General features: G+C 40.7%; 1 protein-coding gene across 7 annotated transcripts in view; it reads right to left on the bottom strand.

Moving 5' to 3' along the window:
- TRANK1 (tetratricopeptide repeat and ankyrin repeat containing 1) overlaps positions 1–18,092 on the bottom strand; it is a 102,776-nt gene that overhangs the window by 71,365 nt on the left and 13,319 nt on the right. For 4 of the 7 annotated variants that reach the window (XM_074312632.1, XM_074312633.1, XM_074312634.1 and 1 more), the window contains exon 3: positions 413–544. In XM_074312632.1, coding sequence (XP_074168733.1) covers positions 413–544 — 132 coding nt within the window. Of the gene's footprint in view, positions 1–412; positions 658–10,963; positions 11,084–18,092 lie in introns of those variants that run through there. The other 3 variants (XM_019727661.2, XM_074312635.1, XM_019727659.2) reach the window with 2 other exon arrangements.

The following is an 18,092-nucleotide window of genomic DNA, read 5'->3' as shown; positions in this document are numbered from 1 at the left end:
AAGTAAGCCTTAGTTCCCGAGTAGTGTGCACTCCTAGGGGATAAATGACATAGGTACTCAAAAAGATGAAATGAATGACAACTGAGAAGTTTGGGGACGTCAGTCAAACCAGGAATTCTGTTCCAGGAACCAGGCAGAAGGGAAACTTTAGTTATGTTTATCTACTATCCTCTAGGTTTCACTTTCTATTTCTCTTACTACTCTGGTGTTCTCTATTCAGATTCTCAGCTGACAATACAGAGAAAAGCAACAGGAAGTAGGGGAGAAAGAAAACAGAAACTCAGCAGTGTGATAAGAAAAACTAACACAATAACATTAAGACATAAAGAGAAAAGCAACAGTAAGAGTCACCGCTTACTTATAAAAAAAAAAAAAAAAAAAAAAAAGTGGAGAGAAAAATCCAAACACTTACCCCCACTGGTATAACTGCAGGAGAATCTGGATGGCTTCATCGTACTTTCTGATGGCCAAAGAGAAGTTCCCATTCTTAAAAACCTGGTTGCCAGATTCTTTCAACAGCTCAGCATAAGCTGTGGGGTCCATCCTGTGAGGAGACAGAGGAAAGAGTGGCTGCCAGGCCCGCAGGGACCCGGTCCCTTTCACATCTGCATTGCTGAGAGTCAGGAGAGGCAGTGTGTTCATTCTGGCCCCACCCACCAGGGGAGGGCACACCCTAACAACACCCCTCACCACTATGGGACCTGATAGGAGTCTAACCAGGTCATTTCTTCCTCAGTTCTTTTCTGACCTCAGGGGCAGGCCAGAACAATGCCATTTATTCTGTATTAATGACCAAGGAGGTTTGCTTCCATGCACAAGACAACATAATCCTGGCAGGTAGTTTGGCTCAAGAAGTGGCAGCTATTCCCATAACAGGCACTCTCATTACTCTCTCCTTTACCCATCACTACAGCCTGCCCATAAGGAGGCATTGTCCTCTCTGTTCAAATGAGGAAACAGGCTCAAAGAGGTTCACGCCACTTGCCTAAGGATCTGCTAATGGCATTCCCCAGTTCGGACCTCAAATTCAGGTTTCTGCTCTTCACAAATATCACATTGCCTGTGATACAAGCCGAACTCAGCTGAGAATCCTTCTACTCAGAAGGTGGGTTGGAGAGGGAAGGTACAGTTCTAAAAGCCACCACATACAAGGGGCTAAGATGCAGGGCCACAACCCCTGCCTCTCCCGAGCTCTTCTCTTCCTAAAACACTATATATGAAATAAGCTCCAGAGTACGTATTTGTCCCTGAGATTTGTCTCTGAATTTGCCATCGCCTGCTTACTTCTCTGTGCCCCCAAGAAGCACTTGCTTCTTTCAGGTCATGACTTCTGTTTTATTCGTATTTGTCTCCCTATGGCCTAGGATATAATGGGTACTTAAATACTTGTGGTGTAACAAATCTGACCCAGAGAGGTTGCCTGTTACTTATCGGTTCTCTCTGGTGTGGCCTGGGTAATCTGAGAGAAGTCCCTGGGGCCCTGCTGACATGACGGGCCTCAGGAAGTGTTTACTGAACAAAGGTAGCAGAGAGGAGAGCATCTTGGAGAACCTCAAGAAGCAGATGGCCAGGAGGTAGGGGGCAGCAGAGATGTCTCTTAGGATTTCCTCCTCCCAAGACGGCCGTAGGAAAGGCAAGGGGTCACCCCAATAAACTTTAATTTAAAAAGAGAGAGAGAGAGAGAGAGAGAGAGAGAGAGAGAGAGAGAGAGGGGCAAGGTGATGGGAAGGTCTTAAATAAGGACAATTCAGGCATTTGCATATGCCATGTACCTGTGGGGTCACACAACCTATTGGGGGCCTTGCAAACCAACACAATTCTTGGACAGATAATCATTCTTATTCTTTTTATCATTTCAAATCTTGGTAAGGGGCTTGGGGACAGGGGAAGCAGACCCAAGCAGACGTAAGTAGTGGCTTATTTTAAACCCATATGAGCTTATTGGAAATGGGTTTCTGTTTGTTTGTTTGTTTGATTTTTTAACTGTGTTGCATTCCTCAGGTAGAGCTGTATCAGAACGAGGCACATGGTTATTAAACAAGTCAGAAGACAAAATTCCACCTACACTTTTCATTAAATAATCTCTCAATTCCATGGCTCACATTTACACAGAGATGACTGAGGAGAACGTGGAAAAAAAAAAAGAATTGATGAACTAGAGAATACAAACATATTTCTCTGTCAAATATTGTTAGCCATACATGTCCAGTGACTGTTTCTTAAAATTGGCCACGATCAGACAACTAGAAAAAGGAAATTGCTGTAACAACGAACAAAGGGTTAATACTCCTCTTTTGTAAATAGCTTTACACCACAAGAAAAGCCCAATACTCTGATCAAACTGTGTAAGGTCCTAAACAGACAATTCACAGAGGAATACAAGTAATGGTTAAATATATGGAGACTGGATAAACAGCATCACCCTCACTAGTGAGCAAGAGATGAAAAATTAAAGCAACGAGGTATCATTGGAAAATGATTAAAAGACTGACCCCAATTCTGGGCGCTATCATATATTGCTTACAGGGAAATATACCCTATCATGGATAGATTTAGGCTCATGGATGTTTGCCACAGTGAAAAACTGGAAATAACCCTCCCTAAATGCACCATAACGTGGGTTACAATCAGTTGTAGAAGGTCCATATGGTGTAACACCATGCAGTTATTTTTAAAATCATATTGTAAAAGAACATTTAATGATAGGCTAAGTTAGTACACATTAAAAGGTGTATAATCCCAAATTACATTTTAAACTCACATATGTACTGAAGATATGCCAAAATATGAACAGTCACACCACTGGGATTGTTACCCGGATACCACCGGGTTTGACCAAGCCCAGACACTGCACCAAGAAGGGCCACCCCTCCAGTAACATGGTTATGCAGGGTTTTAATTTTCCTCCTCGTGCCTTCCTGAACTTCCAATTGCTCTAAAATGTACCACCGTAATAATCAGACCATAAATTATTTTTTGTTTGTTTTGATAGTTCTGCCTACACTAAGCAGAATGAGCCCCCCACCTTTTATTAATTTTGCTCTGAGATCTGCTCTTCTTTCATTCATTTATTAATTCCATTAAACATGTGTTTTATAGGCCTCATGGAGAACCTCGACTCTCGGCACCAAGCAACAGCTCTGAGTCGGTCCTTCTTTATATCTCGCAAGCTGCCCACAGGCATCTCAAGGAAAGGGGGTTTGAGGGAGTGGAAGCCATGTCATCAACGTGCATATCTTAAAAACCATCAAAATGGCAGCCCTCCTTGCTTATTTCTACAATGGTGTCTAGCCTCAGGTACTTATTGGGGCTGCTACCAAGTCCTTCTGGGCTTTCCTCGGTGCCTGATTCTCAGCTACTTTCATTCCCTCTCTACTTAGCCTTGTCACTGGCCAGTGGGGAGGCATTCTGGTTGTCACCAAATGTCTCATTCTCAGCAGCATCCCTCAAAGGCAGCCTCAGTGAATGGGTGCCTTTCTTCTGCGAAACTTGGGCCCACCACCTCCATTCTGGGTGAGATCTAACGAAAGCCCCTCCACATTTCCACAGAATCTGCAGGACCTGTTTATGGTCCTAATTTCTCCAGGAAAGAGCCCAAATGCAAACAAATATGGTGGCTATGTTATCAAAGCCTCACTAGACGGAGCCCTATTGCAGACTGAGCAATCAGTGAAGCTAAGCAAATCTGAGCTCAGGGATACCTTCAAACCCCAAAACTCTCTTTCAGGGAGCCCCCAGTGGGCTTCCACGTCTGTGCCTTCTAAAATAGTGTTTTGCTAGAACCTTCTACCTGGCCAAAGTTCACTGGTGAGCTATTTGGTATTGAGTGGGCCGAGGTCCTTACGTGGACCCGTGAGCCCCTTCAGAGGTCGGATTGCTGGAATTCAGCAATTTGAGGTCTGTCAGCTCCATGAGTCACACGTGGGGCCAGGTAAGTGCTTCCCAACATTTCAGTTTCCTTAGCAGGGGTATGTGGTTCTCTACTAGCTCACTGGTCAACTGGGGAGGAAACTCTCTGATACCCAGTCTTGAACCTGGCCCTGCCTGTGCTTCAGCGTCGTCTCCTAGTGATGGGAGCATCACGCCTGGTTCCCACTCAGCCATTCCCTAGCTGTGTAACCATGGGCATGAAGAAAGCCTCACTTTCTTCATCAGTGAAATAGGGCTGCTTTGAGGGTTAAATGAAAGAGTAAGTGATGCACAGAGTGAGCTTAGCTCAATAGATATCCCCACCCTAACTGCTCTAGGCTTGTGCTGTCCAATAAAGAAGCCACTAGCCCCATGTGGCTGACATTTAAATTTTTTTAAATAAATTTATATCCCCCTTCACCCATTTTCCCCACCCCCACCTCTGGCAACCACCAATCTGTTCTTGGTGTCTATGAGCTTGGGTTTGTCTGTTTGTTTGTTTTAGATTCCATATATAAAGGAGATTACACGGTACTTGTCTTTCTGCCTGACGTATTTCACTTAGCATAATGCCTTTGCAGTTCATCCATGCTGTGAAATTTCAAGATTTCATTCTTTTTTATAGCTGAATAACACTGTTTATCCTTTCATCCATCGATGAACACTTAGGTTGCTTCCCTATCTTGGCTATTGTAAACAATACTACAATGAACATGGGTGCATAAGAGGTCTGACAATTAAGTTTGTGAACTCATCCTAGAAAAAGTGCTATAAACCTCATTGCTGAATATCACTATGGTCACCTTTCAAGTAGTCCCCTTGGGAAGTTATGCACTGACACAGCGCCTAGTCCACCCTTCAAAGCAATTTTGGACTCTTTTTCTGGAATGGCCATCAGAACTGTCATCATATTACCCTTGATGTCCTGAATGTCATCAAAATGTCTTCCTTTCAATATTTCCTTTATCTTCGGGTAAAGAAAGAAGTCATTGGGGATCAGATCAGGTGAGTAGGGAGGTTGTTCCAATACAGCTATTTGTTTACTGGCTAAAAACTCCCTCACAGACAGTGCTGTGTGAGCTGGTGCATTGTCGTGATGCAAGAATCATGAATTGTTCACAGTGTGCGGGATATAAATGATAAACGTCTAAGTATTGCTTTGTCTTGTGCACCTGAAACTAATAAAAAAAAAAGAATCATGAATTGTTGGCAAAAAGTTCAGGTTGTCTAACTTTTTCTCACAGCCTTTTCAGCACTTCCAAATAGTAAACTTGGTTAACTGTTTGTCCAGTTGGTACAAATTCATAATGAATAAGCCCTCTGATACTAAAAAAAAGTTAGCAACATCATTGCACCAAATTCTTGAACTTAATTGTCAGACCTCATACATCTTTTCAATTTAATGTTGTTGTTTTCTTTGGATAAATACACAAAAGTGGAATTGTTGGATCAAATGCTAGTTCTATTTTTAATTTTTTTTTTTGAAACTCCATACTGTTTTCCACAGTGGTTGCACCAATTGTCATTCCCGCCAACAATACAAGGTTTCCCTTTTCTCCATATCTTTGCCAAGACTTGTTATTTCTTGTCTGATAATGGCCATCCTAACAGTTGTGTGGTGGTATCTCATTGTGGTTTCGATTTGCATTTCCCTGATGATTAATGATGTTGAGCACCTTTTCATGTACTTGTTGGATGTCTGTATGTCTCCCTTGGAAAAAAATGTCTATTCAGATCTTCTGCCTATTTTTCAATTGGATTATTTGGGATTTTTTTTTTTTTTTTTTTTTTTTTGCTATTGAGTTGTATGAGTTCTTTACATATTTTGGATATTTGCCCCTTATCAGATATATGACTTGCAAATACTTTCTCCCATTCAGTTGCCTTTTGATTTTGTTGATGGGTTTCCTTTGCTTTGCAGAAGCTTTTTAGTATGATGTAGTCCCACTTATTTATTTTGCTTTTCTTGCTTTTCTTTTTGGTGTCAGATCAAAAACTTACTACCAAGATCTATGTAAAGAAGTTTACAGCCTATGTTTCCTTCTAGGAGTTTTATGGTTTCAGGTCTTACATTCAAGCCTTTAATCCATTTTGAGTTAATTTTTGTGTATGGTGTAAGATAGTGGTCCAGTTTCATTCTTTTGCATGTGGCTGTCCCATTTTCCCCAACACCATTTAATTGAAGAGACTGTCCTTTCCCGTGTATATCTTGGCTCTTTTGTCATAAATCAATTGACCATATAGGTGTGGGTTTAATTCTGGGCTTTCTATTCTATTCCACCATCTATGTGCCTCTTTTTACACTAATACCATTCTGTTGTTATTACTATTTTAAATAACATTTAATCAATGTTATTAAAATGAAACTCTTTGAAAGGGCTTAATTAAAGATTTCAAGCATAAAATATTTCCACTGTACTTACAAATACAGAATTTTTTTTTTCATATTCCTCTAGAAACCAAGAGTGAGCTCTTAATGTTATATGGGCAAACATCACATGTATTCATCCACTTATGTTTCTGTTTTTTCTTGGTACAATCACAGCACAGGGGAAAGTGAATTGCCAACCACATGGAGGGCTTTTCGCTTCTTAATAGGATTGATTTATAGACAGTTCCGTTCTCATTATAGGGAAGAACGCTCTTTATCTCTGGTTAGAACACAGAGGGCTCAGTTGTTGAGTCTATTTTTTTTTAAAACAACAGAATGGTCTATTTATAAAATGAAATTGTTAAATACAAGTGGTAACAATTTAACATAATAACAATCCGCTTGATAGATAATGTGTAGTGAGCCCCTACTATGTGCTTCACAGCATTATGTCACTTCATTCTTACACGAAGCCCCACGAAGTAGGCATGATTGTGTCCTCATTTAACATATAAGGAAAATGAGACAAAGAGAGGTTAAGCTACTTGCCATGGTCATACAGAAAACGGCAGAGCTGGAATCCAAACATAGGGGGCCTGACTTTAAGAGCTCAGCTACACTCTGAAGGGCCAAAAAAGAGGCCAACAGGTCAGCACCCAGTCAAATCACTACAGTATGTGATAGTTTGGCTGGCACCAAACACTTACTCCCCTGCACTTTCAGTTTTGTTAATGATGCAAAAAGCTAAAAGACAGAGACAGTTTGACAGCTGCAGCGTTGGCTTTCAGTCAGTTTCACTACGTCCCTATGAGAATCCAGGATTCAGGTATGTCATGGGCTACCTAGCTACATCTAAGGAAACAGAAGAAAAAAAATAAAATGCAAATGCACTGGGTGGATTTTAAAACAAGGAAGTTTGAAAGAAAGAAGACACAGGTTGTTGTAGTTTTTATTACTCACTGTGTATGTACACATGAGATTCTATACCTGACTTGCAGGAATAGAGCAAAAACTGCCAACAGGGATGGGCTTAGGGGCAGCTGAATGGGCAGAGGGACGTTTTACCTTTATATGTTATCTGGGTACTACTTGAAATCTTGAAAGCAAATTTGTTCCCTGTTTGAGATTTTGGTAGTTTGTTGTTGTTGTTTTGTTGTTGTTGTTTTAATTAAAATCCTTTCAAACGACCCTAAAAGCAATCAACAATCCAAGATCAACTCTGCAATGCTAGGGGTAGAGACAGTTTCCAACTGGGACCAGAGAGAACAAATCTTAAAACTGACTCCTTCCTACTTCCCACTGGAAGGAGGCCAGGATAAGAACGCAAAGGCAGACTCATTCTGGGGACTCCAATTTGGTTTTGTTTTTTGTTGTTTTGTTTTGTTTTTTTGTTTTTTTTTTTGCTTTTCTTTCTTTTTTTCTTGGGGGAAGGGGAGCAAATGTAGGAGAAGAGTAGGAATTTTCTTAAGAAACTCACTCAAAATCTTTCAAAAGGCCTCTGGAAAATGTGAAGTGTTAGGCGCAAGCCTTTCCTACCTGGGTGTCCAGACAGAACAAGATAAACCAGATCCCCTTGCTACTCCACCTCTGCTCTCTCACCAGCCTGCCCCAGCCCACCAAAGCCCAGGTCAGTAGCCTTCCCTAAACCTAGGACTGTCCCAGTCCAACCAATCTCCTTCATCCATCAACTTTAAATTATTCCGCCTCAGTTTACTGCCTCGTTAGCCCCCAACTACACAAAACACCAAAATCAAGATGGTGATTCTAAAACCAGTTAAGGAGTCCAGCTCTGAACCACTCTTGAAAATTTACATCCTAAAACTCATACTGCCAGCAAAAAATAAACACCATAAATAACTATCTCCCTAATATGTGAGATCTCTTGATTGTTTTTAAATCTATGCCTCTTTTGATAGAATTTTCACATACGCACGCAACACGTAAGTATCTCCCAAGAAGATCTATAACTTTCAGAATACCCCAATTTTATTATTTACACAGCATCTACCCTGTGCCAGGCAGTGTACTGGAAGTTGGGGGGTTCACGGTGAAAGGAAAACCACTATCCCCACCTTTGAGAAGTTTATTGTTTATTAGGGAGATGGACATTAAATAAATAATCACACAAATATTATAGCTAATAGATATTTTCATCTTAAGAAGAAAAAGTAGAGAGCATAAGGAAGCATATAAAAGAAGAACATCACCTAAACTGCAGGGGCGAAGGCAGGTCTTTCTTGAAAGTGACATTTAAGCCAAGATCCAGACAATGAGTAGTTAGCTGAGGGAAGAGTAGGGATAGGTGTCCAGGCAAGGGGAACAGTATATGCAAAGGCTCTGAGCTTCACAGTTCAAGAACTGTCAGGTAAGGAGAGGACAGAAGTGAAGTTGGAGGAATAGGTACTGGCTGGAATAGATGGGCGACCTGGGATCTTGAGGGCCATCAGACGGTCTTGTAATTCATCTTCAAATGCAACTGGGAAAGCAGCAGTATCCATCACAACTTTGTGTGATGATGGGAATGAACTATCATGTACTCTCCAGTACAGTTACCACTAACCACGTGTGGCTATTATACATTGGAAAGATGGCTAGAACTACAGAACTGAATTGTTCATTTTCTTCCATGTCATTTCATTTTTTTTTTTTTTTTTTAGTTCATTTTCTTTAATTTTAAGTAACTTTAATTTACATAGCCACATGTTACTCTTGGCTGCCACATTGGACAGTACAGCACTAGAGGGTTTTAAGCTGGGGGTTAACAAGAACCAACTGGCTTATACTGGCTGCAGGCCAGGTGGAAAGAAATAGGCCAATGTAAAAGAAACTCAGGAGGCAGAGTCAGTAAGAGTTGGTGATGGAACTACCTGGGAGTAAAGGGCAGGAAAAATCAACTCCAAAGCTTTTCGTCAAACTTTACTTTGCATTACAAAAATTGGAGCTTTGTTTTCAAATATAAATGTATATAATATTGAATATTCTTTTACACACACACGCACACACACACACACACACACACACACACACACACAGTCTAGCCCCTGGGAACAACCATTCTGATGCCACTGAATCTAATGGGGTAAAGTATATGCGCTATAAAATCCACAATTTTGAAAAATACACAAAAGCCTGAGAATGGGTCACTCGTGACTGTCAAGGATGTACCAAGTAGAAATACATTCTTTAGGAAAATATATCCTGTGAGCCATACAAAGCATCATGCACCCATTACAGTGTCCCAGCAACAGCAAAATTTGGGGGGCTAGGATGGGGGTAGCAGTCACAGAGAACCATTCTCCTCTCTAGAAAAGAGGTCAGCCGTACATCTTGACTGGAAAAGATACTTCTCTACCACAACCAAACCAAAGTCAGGATGTTGCCTTTTTCTTCTTTTTTGTTGTCTGTTTGTTTAAAGGTGGTGGAGTACTTAGGATAGGGGTGGGGAAGATAGAGAGTTAGTGGGAAAAGAGAGAGCAGAGGTGAATTTGAAGTTTTCTTCAAGTGCCATTTCTTTCATTACCAGACTATTTAGCAAATTTGGGGCTGCCTCTCCATACGTTAGTCTGGAAGCATTTTCCCTATAATATGCATTCTCAAGGGGGCAATATCATCCCTGAAAGGAGCAAAAAATGGTTCTTGACGAGTAAACATTTTTATGAAAAAGATATAGATATATATGTACAATACACAAATAGACATACAGTGTATCTGTGGTATTAAAATTTCGTAGGCAATGGACAGCTCTGTGTTAGGAAAAATCTCTTAAAAGATTGGGAGTGGCTATAATGAAAAAAATAGTTAAGAAACACTTATTGTCCTATTGGAATAGATATCCTATTGGAAACTAAAGGGATAAAATAAATGTTAAAAGTAAAAAAGGTCCATCTACAGGTGAATGGATAAACAAAAGGTGGTATACATTTGTAGGTACAATAGAATTCAACCCCCAAAAGGAAGGTAATTCTGACACATGCTAGCAACATGGATGAACCTTGAGGATATATGCTAAGTGCAATAAGCCAGTCGCAAAAAGATAAATACTGTAGGATGCCACTTACAGGAGGCACCTAGAGTAGTCAAATTCGTAGAGACAGAAAGTAGGTGGTTGCCAGGAGCTGGGGGGAGAAGGCGATGGGGAGTTATTGTTTGAGAGGAATAGAGTTTCAGTTTTGCAAGATGAAAAAGTTCTCCTCAACAGTGTGAATATACTTCACACTACTGTACACTTAAAATGGCTAAGATGGTAACTTTTATGTTATGTGGGGGGTTTTTCCCACAATTAAAATTTTTTAAAAGTACAATGACAACAAACCAAAAACCCAGAAAGGAAGAAAAAGAAGCATTAAAACACCAGTGTGAAAGAATATTTCCAAGACTTGTATTTCTACTCCAAGTTTGACAGAAAAAACTATTTATTTTCCTTGTATGTCCTATGCTACACCAATATACCCAAAAGATGGCAGGGTACCGAAAACGTCCCTGTCTTGTGGTACTGATTTACATGCATATCCGGGAAAGGGAAGGCAGCCAAGATACTAATATCTTACAAAGCCAGGCTAACGTGCTGGCCCCGCTGAGAAGACAGAAATAAAAACCCATCTCCCAAATCCTTCCTCAGTGTGTACAAACATCAAATCACATTGTACACTGCAAGAATCTTACAATTTTATTTGTCAAGTATACCTCAGTAAAGCTGGTGGTGGGGAGAACCATCCTCCAGCAGGCATCCCATGTATATCGTTTATGGTACTCAAAGGGTAATTTCTATGACCGTAAAGGAAAACAACAACAAAAACAACTACATTATACAATTAATGTGTTTGGGTTTACAGTCAAATCTTCGGACAACATACATGTACAATTACCATGCAATGTTAATGAAAAGATATGTGTAGGAGGAATGTCCTAAACTGTTACCTTGAACAGGCTGAATTTTTTTTAACATTGTCATTGAGGTAAAACACTGTAATGTGTGTTACGTGCACTAATCTTAGGTGCTCAGATCAATGAATTTTTAACCCATGTAACCCATCCAAGTCAATATATAGAACATTTCCAGGTTCCAGAAGGTTCCCTCTCGCCCCTGCCTTGTCTAAACCCACCTTCACCACTATTTTGATCTCTAAACCATAGATTAGTTTTGCCTCTTCTTACACCTTGTAATCTTACAGTGGAAATGCTTGAGTCTGGTTTCCTTCCCTAAAAATGGTGTGTGTAAGACTCACCTATGTTACTGTGTGTATCAGTAGCTCATTTCTCATAGTTGTGCAGTGTTTCATTGTATGACTATACCACAATTTATTTCTTATCCATTCCACTGATGGACATTGGGTTTTCAGTTTGAGGTAATTATGAAGAAAGTTGTTATAAACATTCTTGTATGTGTCTTCCAGTGAATATATATCCGTATTTGTTTTGAGTACGTCACCCAGGGGTGGAATCGCCAGGTCAGAGAGTAGATGAACTATATAGTTTTAGGAGAAGACGGCCTGTTTTTCAGATGGTTGGAAACATTTCTACTCTCAATAGCAGTGTGCTCTGGGTATAAACTGCCAACATTTGTTGATATTAGTTGTCAGTCTTTTTAATTTTAACCAATGTGGTATCTCCCTGTGGTTTTCATTAGCATTTTCCTGATGACTGCGTGATTTTCATAACGATATAAGCTGTATGAATGTCCTCTTGTGATGTGCAAACAAAACCAATCTTAAAAGTAAAGGGTTATTTGTTTTGTTTTTAATAAGTAACCACTAGATGACCAAATGCGAGACCCACTTTAGCTCATTTTCTTAGCAATAATATCACTACTTGACAGCAGGGAGAAGAATGGACTCTGACCTGGACACCAACAGCCACCATTCAACAGCACACACACGGTAATAAGCTCAGGAAATAAACTGCCTAAGGGGGCTTTACAAATAAGTGGCATGGGAGATTTCATTAGATTCCAGTGATAGCACAGTGTCATTGTAAAAACTAAAAAACAGGTTAAACTTTTTTGTAGAAATTTGAAAGTTGGCCCTGAATAACAATTAACGGTATTTACCACTCAGGAGGCTGGGACACTGCACCCATTTGGCTACAGTGAACCATTCCTGGGGCCTTTAAAGTGGCCCTCCTGCCTAACTGAACCCCCGTTTTGTTTCTCTTACCTACCCTTTCCCCACAGAACTGCTAGCCTTATGGGGAGCCAACCCCACCCCTAGTTCCTGAGGAGGGTCTGATGAGTAAATCCTGTCTCCCTGCCAGGGATTGGTTCAGTACTGGGTGTGGGGCTCAATTCTGGCCCTTGAAACTTAAAGAGCCGTTTGTCGGAGGCCTCTGGGAACATTTTTTCTCACTTTTCTAAATAAGCTTCCAGAAGCAAATCTGTCACGTGGGGTGTTGTTGTCCAGTGTAGAAGTGAGCTGCGAATCTAGACACCAAGTCTGTAGATGTGTAGCCCTGAACTTCAGCAGCTTGTTGATTCTGGTCTGAGGATGGAGCCAACGCTGACAGGAAGAGGACGGAGCCCAGGGAATCCCAGGAAAATATGTGGGAGCCCTCAGTTTGAGAGAACCCTAAGGCCCGCCTATTCTCTGGACTGGTTTCTGTGAGTGCATCGGTTAGGATGCATTTGGCTGCAGGCCACAGAATAGCTGACTGCCGGTAGCTTGAATCAGGAGGAGACATTTTCTCACATCGTCAGACGTCAGGGGTAAGAGCGCACACAGCTCTTCATCCTCCTGAGACACCAGCGTAGGTGCCTGGTTTTGTGTCCCCCGTGATTGAAGATGGTGCTACACGTCCAGGCGCTGCATACAGTCAAGGCAGGATAGAGGGTTAGAAGACAACCATCTGGCTCCCCGCTACCACTCATCTCATTGATAAAAGAGGAACTTTCCCCAGCCCACAAGTAAACTCCTTCACGTATTTCACTGGTCAGAAAGAGGAATCTGGAAAACAAGTGTCTGGCTCAATAATGGCAGGTGGCCGGGGAGGAGGAAGTTGGCAGGGATTGCTGGCTTTGACAAAAGAAGCTTATGTTCGGTTTTCTGTTACTCAGAGTTAAAGCACCGTGATTTAGAGCTTTACACTATACTATTCTATCTGGAACATTCTGTCCAATATGGCACCCACTACCTACATGTGGCTATTTACATTTAATTTAAACGAACTACAACTAAATACGCTTGAAAACTACATGTCAAGTGCTCAGTAGTCACACGTGGCTAATGGCTGCCCTACCTGACAGGGCAGATACCCACTATCACCCTCACTGAGAAAGTTTTATTGGAGAGTGCAGTTCTAGAAAGAATAGTAACCAAGGTGCAACATCTGGAATATTATTTTTCTACTCCGTGAGAAATGCAGCCTTTAATCCTCTGTGTGAGAGAACGGCAGCTATATGAGGGTTGTTGCCCCAAATTTTGGTGCGCAGGGTCTCTGCCCAGGGACTGGGTACTGCCACTCTCCTGGCACCACCTTATTCCCACCGCTGAGCATCGTGCCGTCTTTATCCCATACAACACCTAACACATAGAGACTAACAATATCTATACTCAGGAACTAGGTTCCTTGGAATTACTTCTGCATCATACTTCGGACAGAGCGTGGGGTCACACGTTGTGCTGAGTAAACCGAGCCGGATCTTCTCCAAGCATCTTGTTCAGTGCACACAGTACTACACCTAGAAAGTAGCTCATTTCTCCATAGCTCCCCCATAAACACAGAACCTTACGTTTCTATCCTACTTACTCCCTGAACAAAAGGAGGAAAGACCTGCAAAACCAAAGTACAAGCCGGGAAAACTGCTACTGACCTTACAAAGCAAGCATGAAGAAAATTTTCTGATACGATTTCATAGAGCAACTTGTTTTTTATTTGAGAGGGGGATAAAATAGTTGTATTCTACTACTCAAGTTTGATCCCTACTGAGTAGCTCTTTAGAATTTTTAATACAGCCAACTTTAAAGCCCTAAGCTCCCCCTGACATTCACATTCAGACTTGAGTCACCTCAGCCCAACTCACTCTTGCCCTTCAACTAAGCAGTTCTTCAAAATGTTTTTCATTAAATTCTAGATTATAAATGGAACATTTCATTATGTGGAGAAAAGCAGAAGGAGGACTCCTGGGAAGGTTAATTATATTCACACTGCTTTACAATTTAATGTTTACAGGCTTAAATTAACACAAGAATAAAATAACCTGTATCTGTCTAACCTGAGGGAACAGGCACAGATTTTCAAGGAAAATCCAGGGTAATAAGAAAAATTTTAATGAAAAAAATGTAAATATCTATATTATATACATATATAACATATATAATATATATACATACATATATATAAGAGCTTTTTTAAGTGCTTCTGATAAAATATTCACTAACATTCATAAAATTGCAAGGCTAACATGGAGAAAAATAACTTGACTCAAGAAAATAGTCTTGAGTTTTAAAAATACCCAACATATTTCTTACTGAGCAAATTCACTATTCACTATAAAACGTCACCTTCTCTCCATATTAATGATTGAATATATATTTTCAACAAAATTTCAATTAAAAAAAACAGGATACTTAAAGAAATTAATGAAAGCTTTCTCAACTTCATCTAAAAGAATAAACAAGCCAGAATAGCCAAGATAGTTACAATAAAAAGAGAAAACATTGTCTAACATTTAAAAATGCATTTTCAAATGTATCTAATTTTGAAAGAGGGATATGAACATGAGAGTAAGCAGATCCATGGAATAAACAGAATATACAGAAACAAACATATACTATAAAAGAACTGCATGTGTGACAAATGTGGCTTTTTAAAGAGACAGGAAAAGGATGAATCAGTTGGTGCAACTGGCTAAATATCTGGAATAGGAGTTAAATTTCTACTTCATACCACGTGGTAGATGGAATAACGGACACCTCCTCCCAGAGATGTCCGTGCCCCAAACCCCAGACCCTGTGGATACGTTCCCCTACATGGCAAAAGGGACTTGGTAGATGTCATTAAGACTGCAGGCCTTAAGATAAAGATATGACCCGGATGATCGGGTGAGCCCAACCTGGTCACAGGAACACTTAAGAGCAGAAAACTTTCTCTGGCTGGAGACAGAGATGCCAGGGAAGAGCAAGGCAGGGAGATGCAGCAGACGCTGGGAAACATGAGAAAGACCTGACCCATCACTGCATGCCTGAGGACAGAGGGGCGGGCAATGTGACAAGGAATACAGGTGGCCTTGGAAACTGACAGAGGCTCCTGGGTGACAGTCAGTAAGGAAACAGGGACCTCAGCCCTAGAGTGCAGGGAACTGGATCCGGCAACAACATGAATGAGCCTGGACGAGAATTCTTTGCAGACTCTTAAGAGCCCAACCAGCCAACACCTTGACTTCAGCCTTGTGAAATCTGCCAGGCTAACCCAAATTTCTGTCTGACCTACAGACTGTGAACGATTATGGAATTTATGTTGTGTTAAGCCACTAAATTGGTGGTCATTTGTTATGGCAGCAATAGAAAACTAATACATATCCATACACCAAAATTTGGTCCAAATGAAGGAAATAAGTATTAAGCTAAAAAACACAAAAATAATACAGTAATTAAAAGAAACAAGTAGCTGACGCACACAGCAACGTAAAGAACATCAAAAATATTGTGTTGAGCAAAAGAAGCCAGACTCAAAAGAATGTATCTTGGGGCAGCCGGATGGCTTAGTTGGTTAGAGAGCGAGCTCTGAAAACAGAGTTGCCAGTTCGATTCTCGCCATGGGATGGTGGGCTGAGCCCCCTGCAACTAAAGATTGAAAACGGCGACTGGACTTGGAGCTGAGCTGCGCCCTCCACAACTAGATTGAAGGACAACAACTTGGAGCTGAGGGGCCCTGGAGATTTATTTATTGGAGATTGTTCCCCAATATTCCCTATAAAAAAAAAAAATTTTTTTAAAGAAAAACAGAATGTATCTTTGTGACTCCACTTAGATGAAGTTCTAGAACAGGCAAATCCCAGAAATGGCAGAGTGGCTGCCGAGGGAGTGAGGAAGGGCTATTGGCTGGAAAGGGGCACTAATGCACTTTCCAGGGGGTGGAAATATTCTCTATTTTGGCAGGGGTGGTGACCACATTGGTGTATATATTTGTTAAAGCTCGTTGAACAGTACATTTGAAATCTGTGCCTTTTATCACATGCAAATCTCTCTTTTTTCAGTATTGGGGAAAAGAAACCATAAAAGCACTAAGAGAAAAATATAGATACAAATTTTAGATCATCTTCAACTGCTCTAGGAAGAAATTTGATCATACTTAACTAAGTGACATATACATATGGCCTTTGACCCAGCAATTCTACTTCTGGGGATCAATTTTACAAACGGATCACACACACAAGGAATGGCAGATGTACAAGATTATTCACTGTCAAACTGCTGTAATAGCAGAAGACTGAGACCAAGCTTAAAGCCCATCAACAGGGGGTCGGTTTAACAAATTAAAATGCAGTTCCCACACAGACTACTACACAAGTGTTTAAGAAGGAAGGAAGGGAGGGAGAGAGGGGAATGAAGATGCTTTCCATGTACTGATCTGGGATAATCTCCAAAATATACTTTTTAAAAACAAACGTAGAACAGTGTGTACGTTATACTCCCTTTTGTGCAAAAAACTTTTTTAAAGGGCTGAATAAGAATATATATTCACATTTGCTTGTATGTGTATAAAGAAGTTCTGGAAGGATCCATTAGAAATAAAATTATTTACCCTTATTGGGGGGTGGGGTGGAGGGCTAAGAAGGGAGACCTACTCCCGCCTTTTCACTGTAACCTTTTTATATTTTTTGATTCTTGAATTACATAAATTCAAAAGTTTTAACGCAAGGAAAAGAAATTGTACATAATCTTCACATTTGAGAAAGCCATTCTAATGACAACAAAAACAAAAATCATACGGCGATAGACACGAATTCATAAAAAATTGAAAGCTTCTGTACATCAAAAAGTCCTCCAAATAGTTTAATAACAACCTAAATCAGCAAAATGATGGGCCGAGCCACTCCCCTACTGCTGACGGCAGGAATAAGTGGTGTGGCATCTGTGTATAGATGTGTTCAATGCACAAACTTTTCATACAGCTCTTCAGCTGCTTGGAATTAATTCTACAAACATATTTCGTTCAAGTATGTGAGGATATTCACTGCCTCTTTCTTTGTAAAGCAAAAACAATACAAATCCAAAAGTCCAACAACTGGAGATATTTATATAAACAATGGTACAGCTTCGTACAGAACACTATACAGTTGTTAAAAACTCAAGGCAGATCTAGATAAATAGGAGATGTCAAAATATGCTAATAAGGTGAATAAAGCAAGTTGGAGAAGAATTTGTACAGCAACTTGGAGAGCTTAAGGGTGTATGTGTATATGTGCGTATGTGCGTGCACTTGATTAGGAGAATTTCTGAAGGACACTTACGAAACTAGTAAGAGTGGGGATCTTTGGGAAGTAGATCTGGGAAAGGGGAGAACGCTCCTGAACTATGGGAGAATAAATTTCTGTTGTTTTAAATCACCCAGATTGTGGTAATTTGTGATTGCAGCTGTACGAAACTAAAACAACACCTCTCTGAATATGTTCACAGAATCAGATAAGTAGAAAGGATTTAATAAAGTGAGATGATTGGACTAAAATTTGCGAAGTAAGGAACCCAAGGCTCAGAGATTCGAGGGCCTGACCTAGGTCACACAGCAGTGAGCACCAGAGGTGAGGTCCCGGCTTACCTGCGGCTGGGCAGGACAGCCAGGACCAGAACCCAGGTTTTGCCCCTGGTCCACGATGGTTCAG

This window comes from Rhinolophus sinicus, linkage group LG10 (assembly GCF_036562045.2).
Source record: "Rhinolophus sinicus isolate RSC01 linkage group LG10, ASM3656204v1, whole genome shotgun sequence".
Lineage (NCBI taxonomy): Eukaryota > Metazoa > Chordata > Mammalia > Chiroptera > Rhinolophidae > Rhinolophus > Rhinolophus sinicus.
This window is presented reverse-complemented; position numbering and strand designations above follow the sequence as displayed.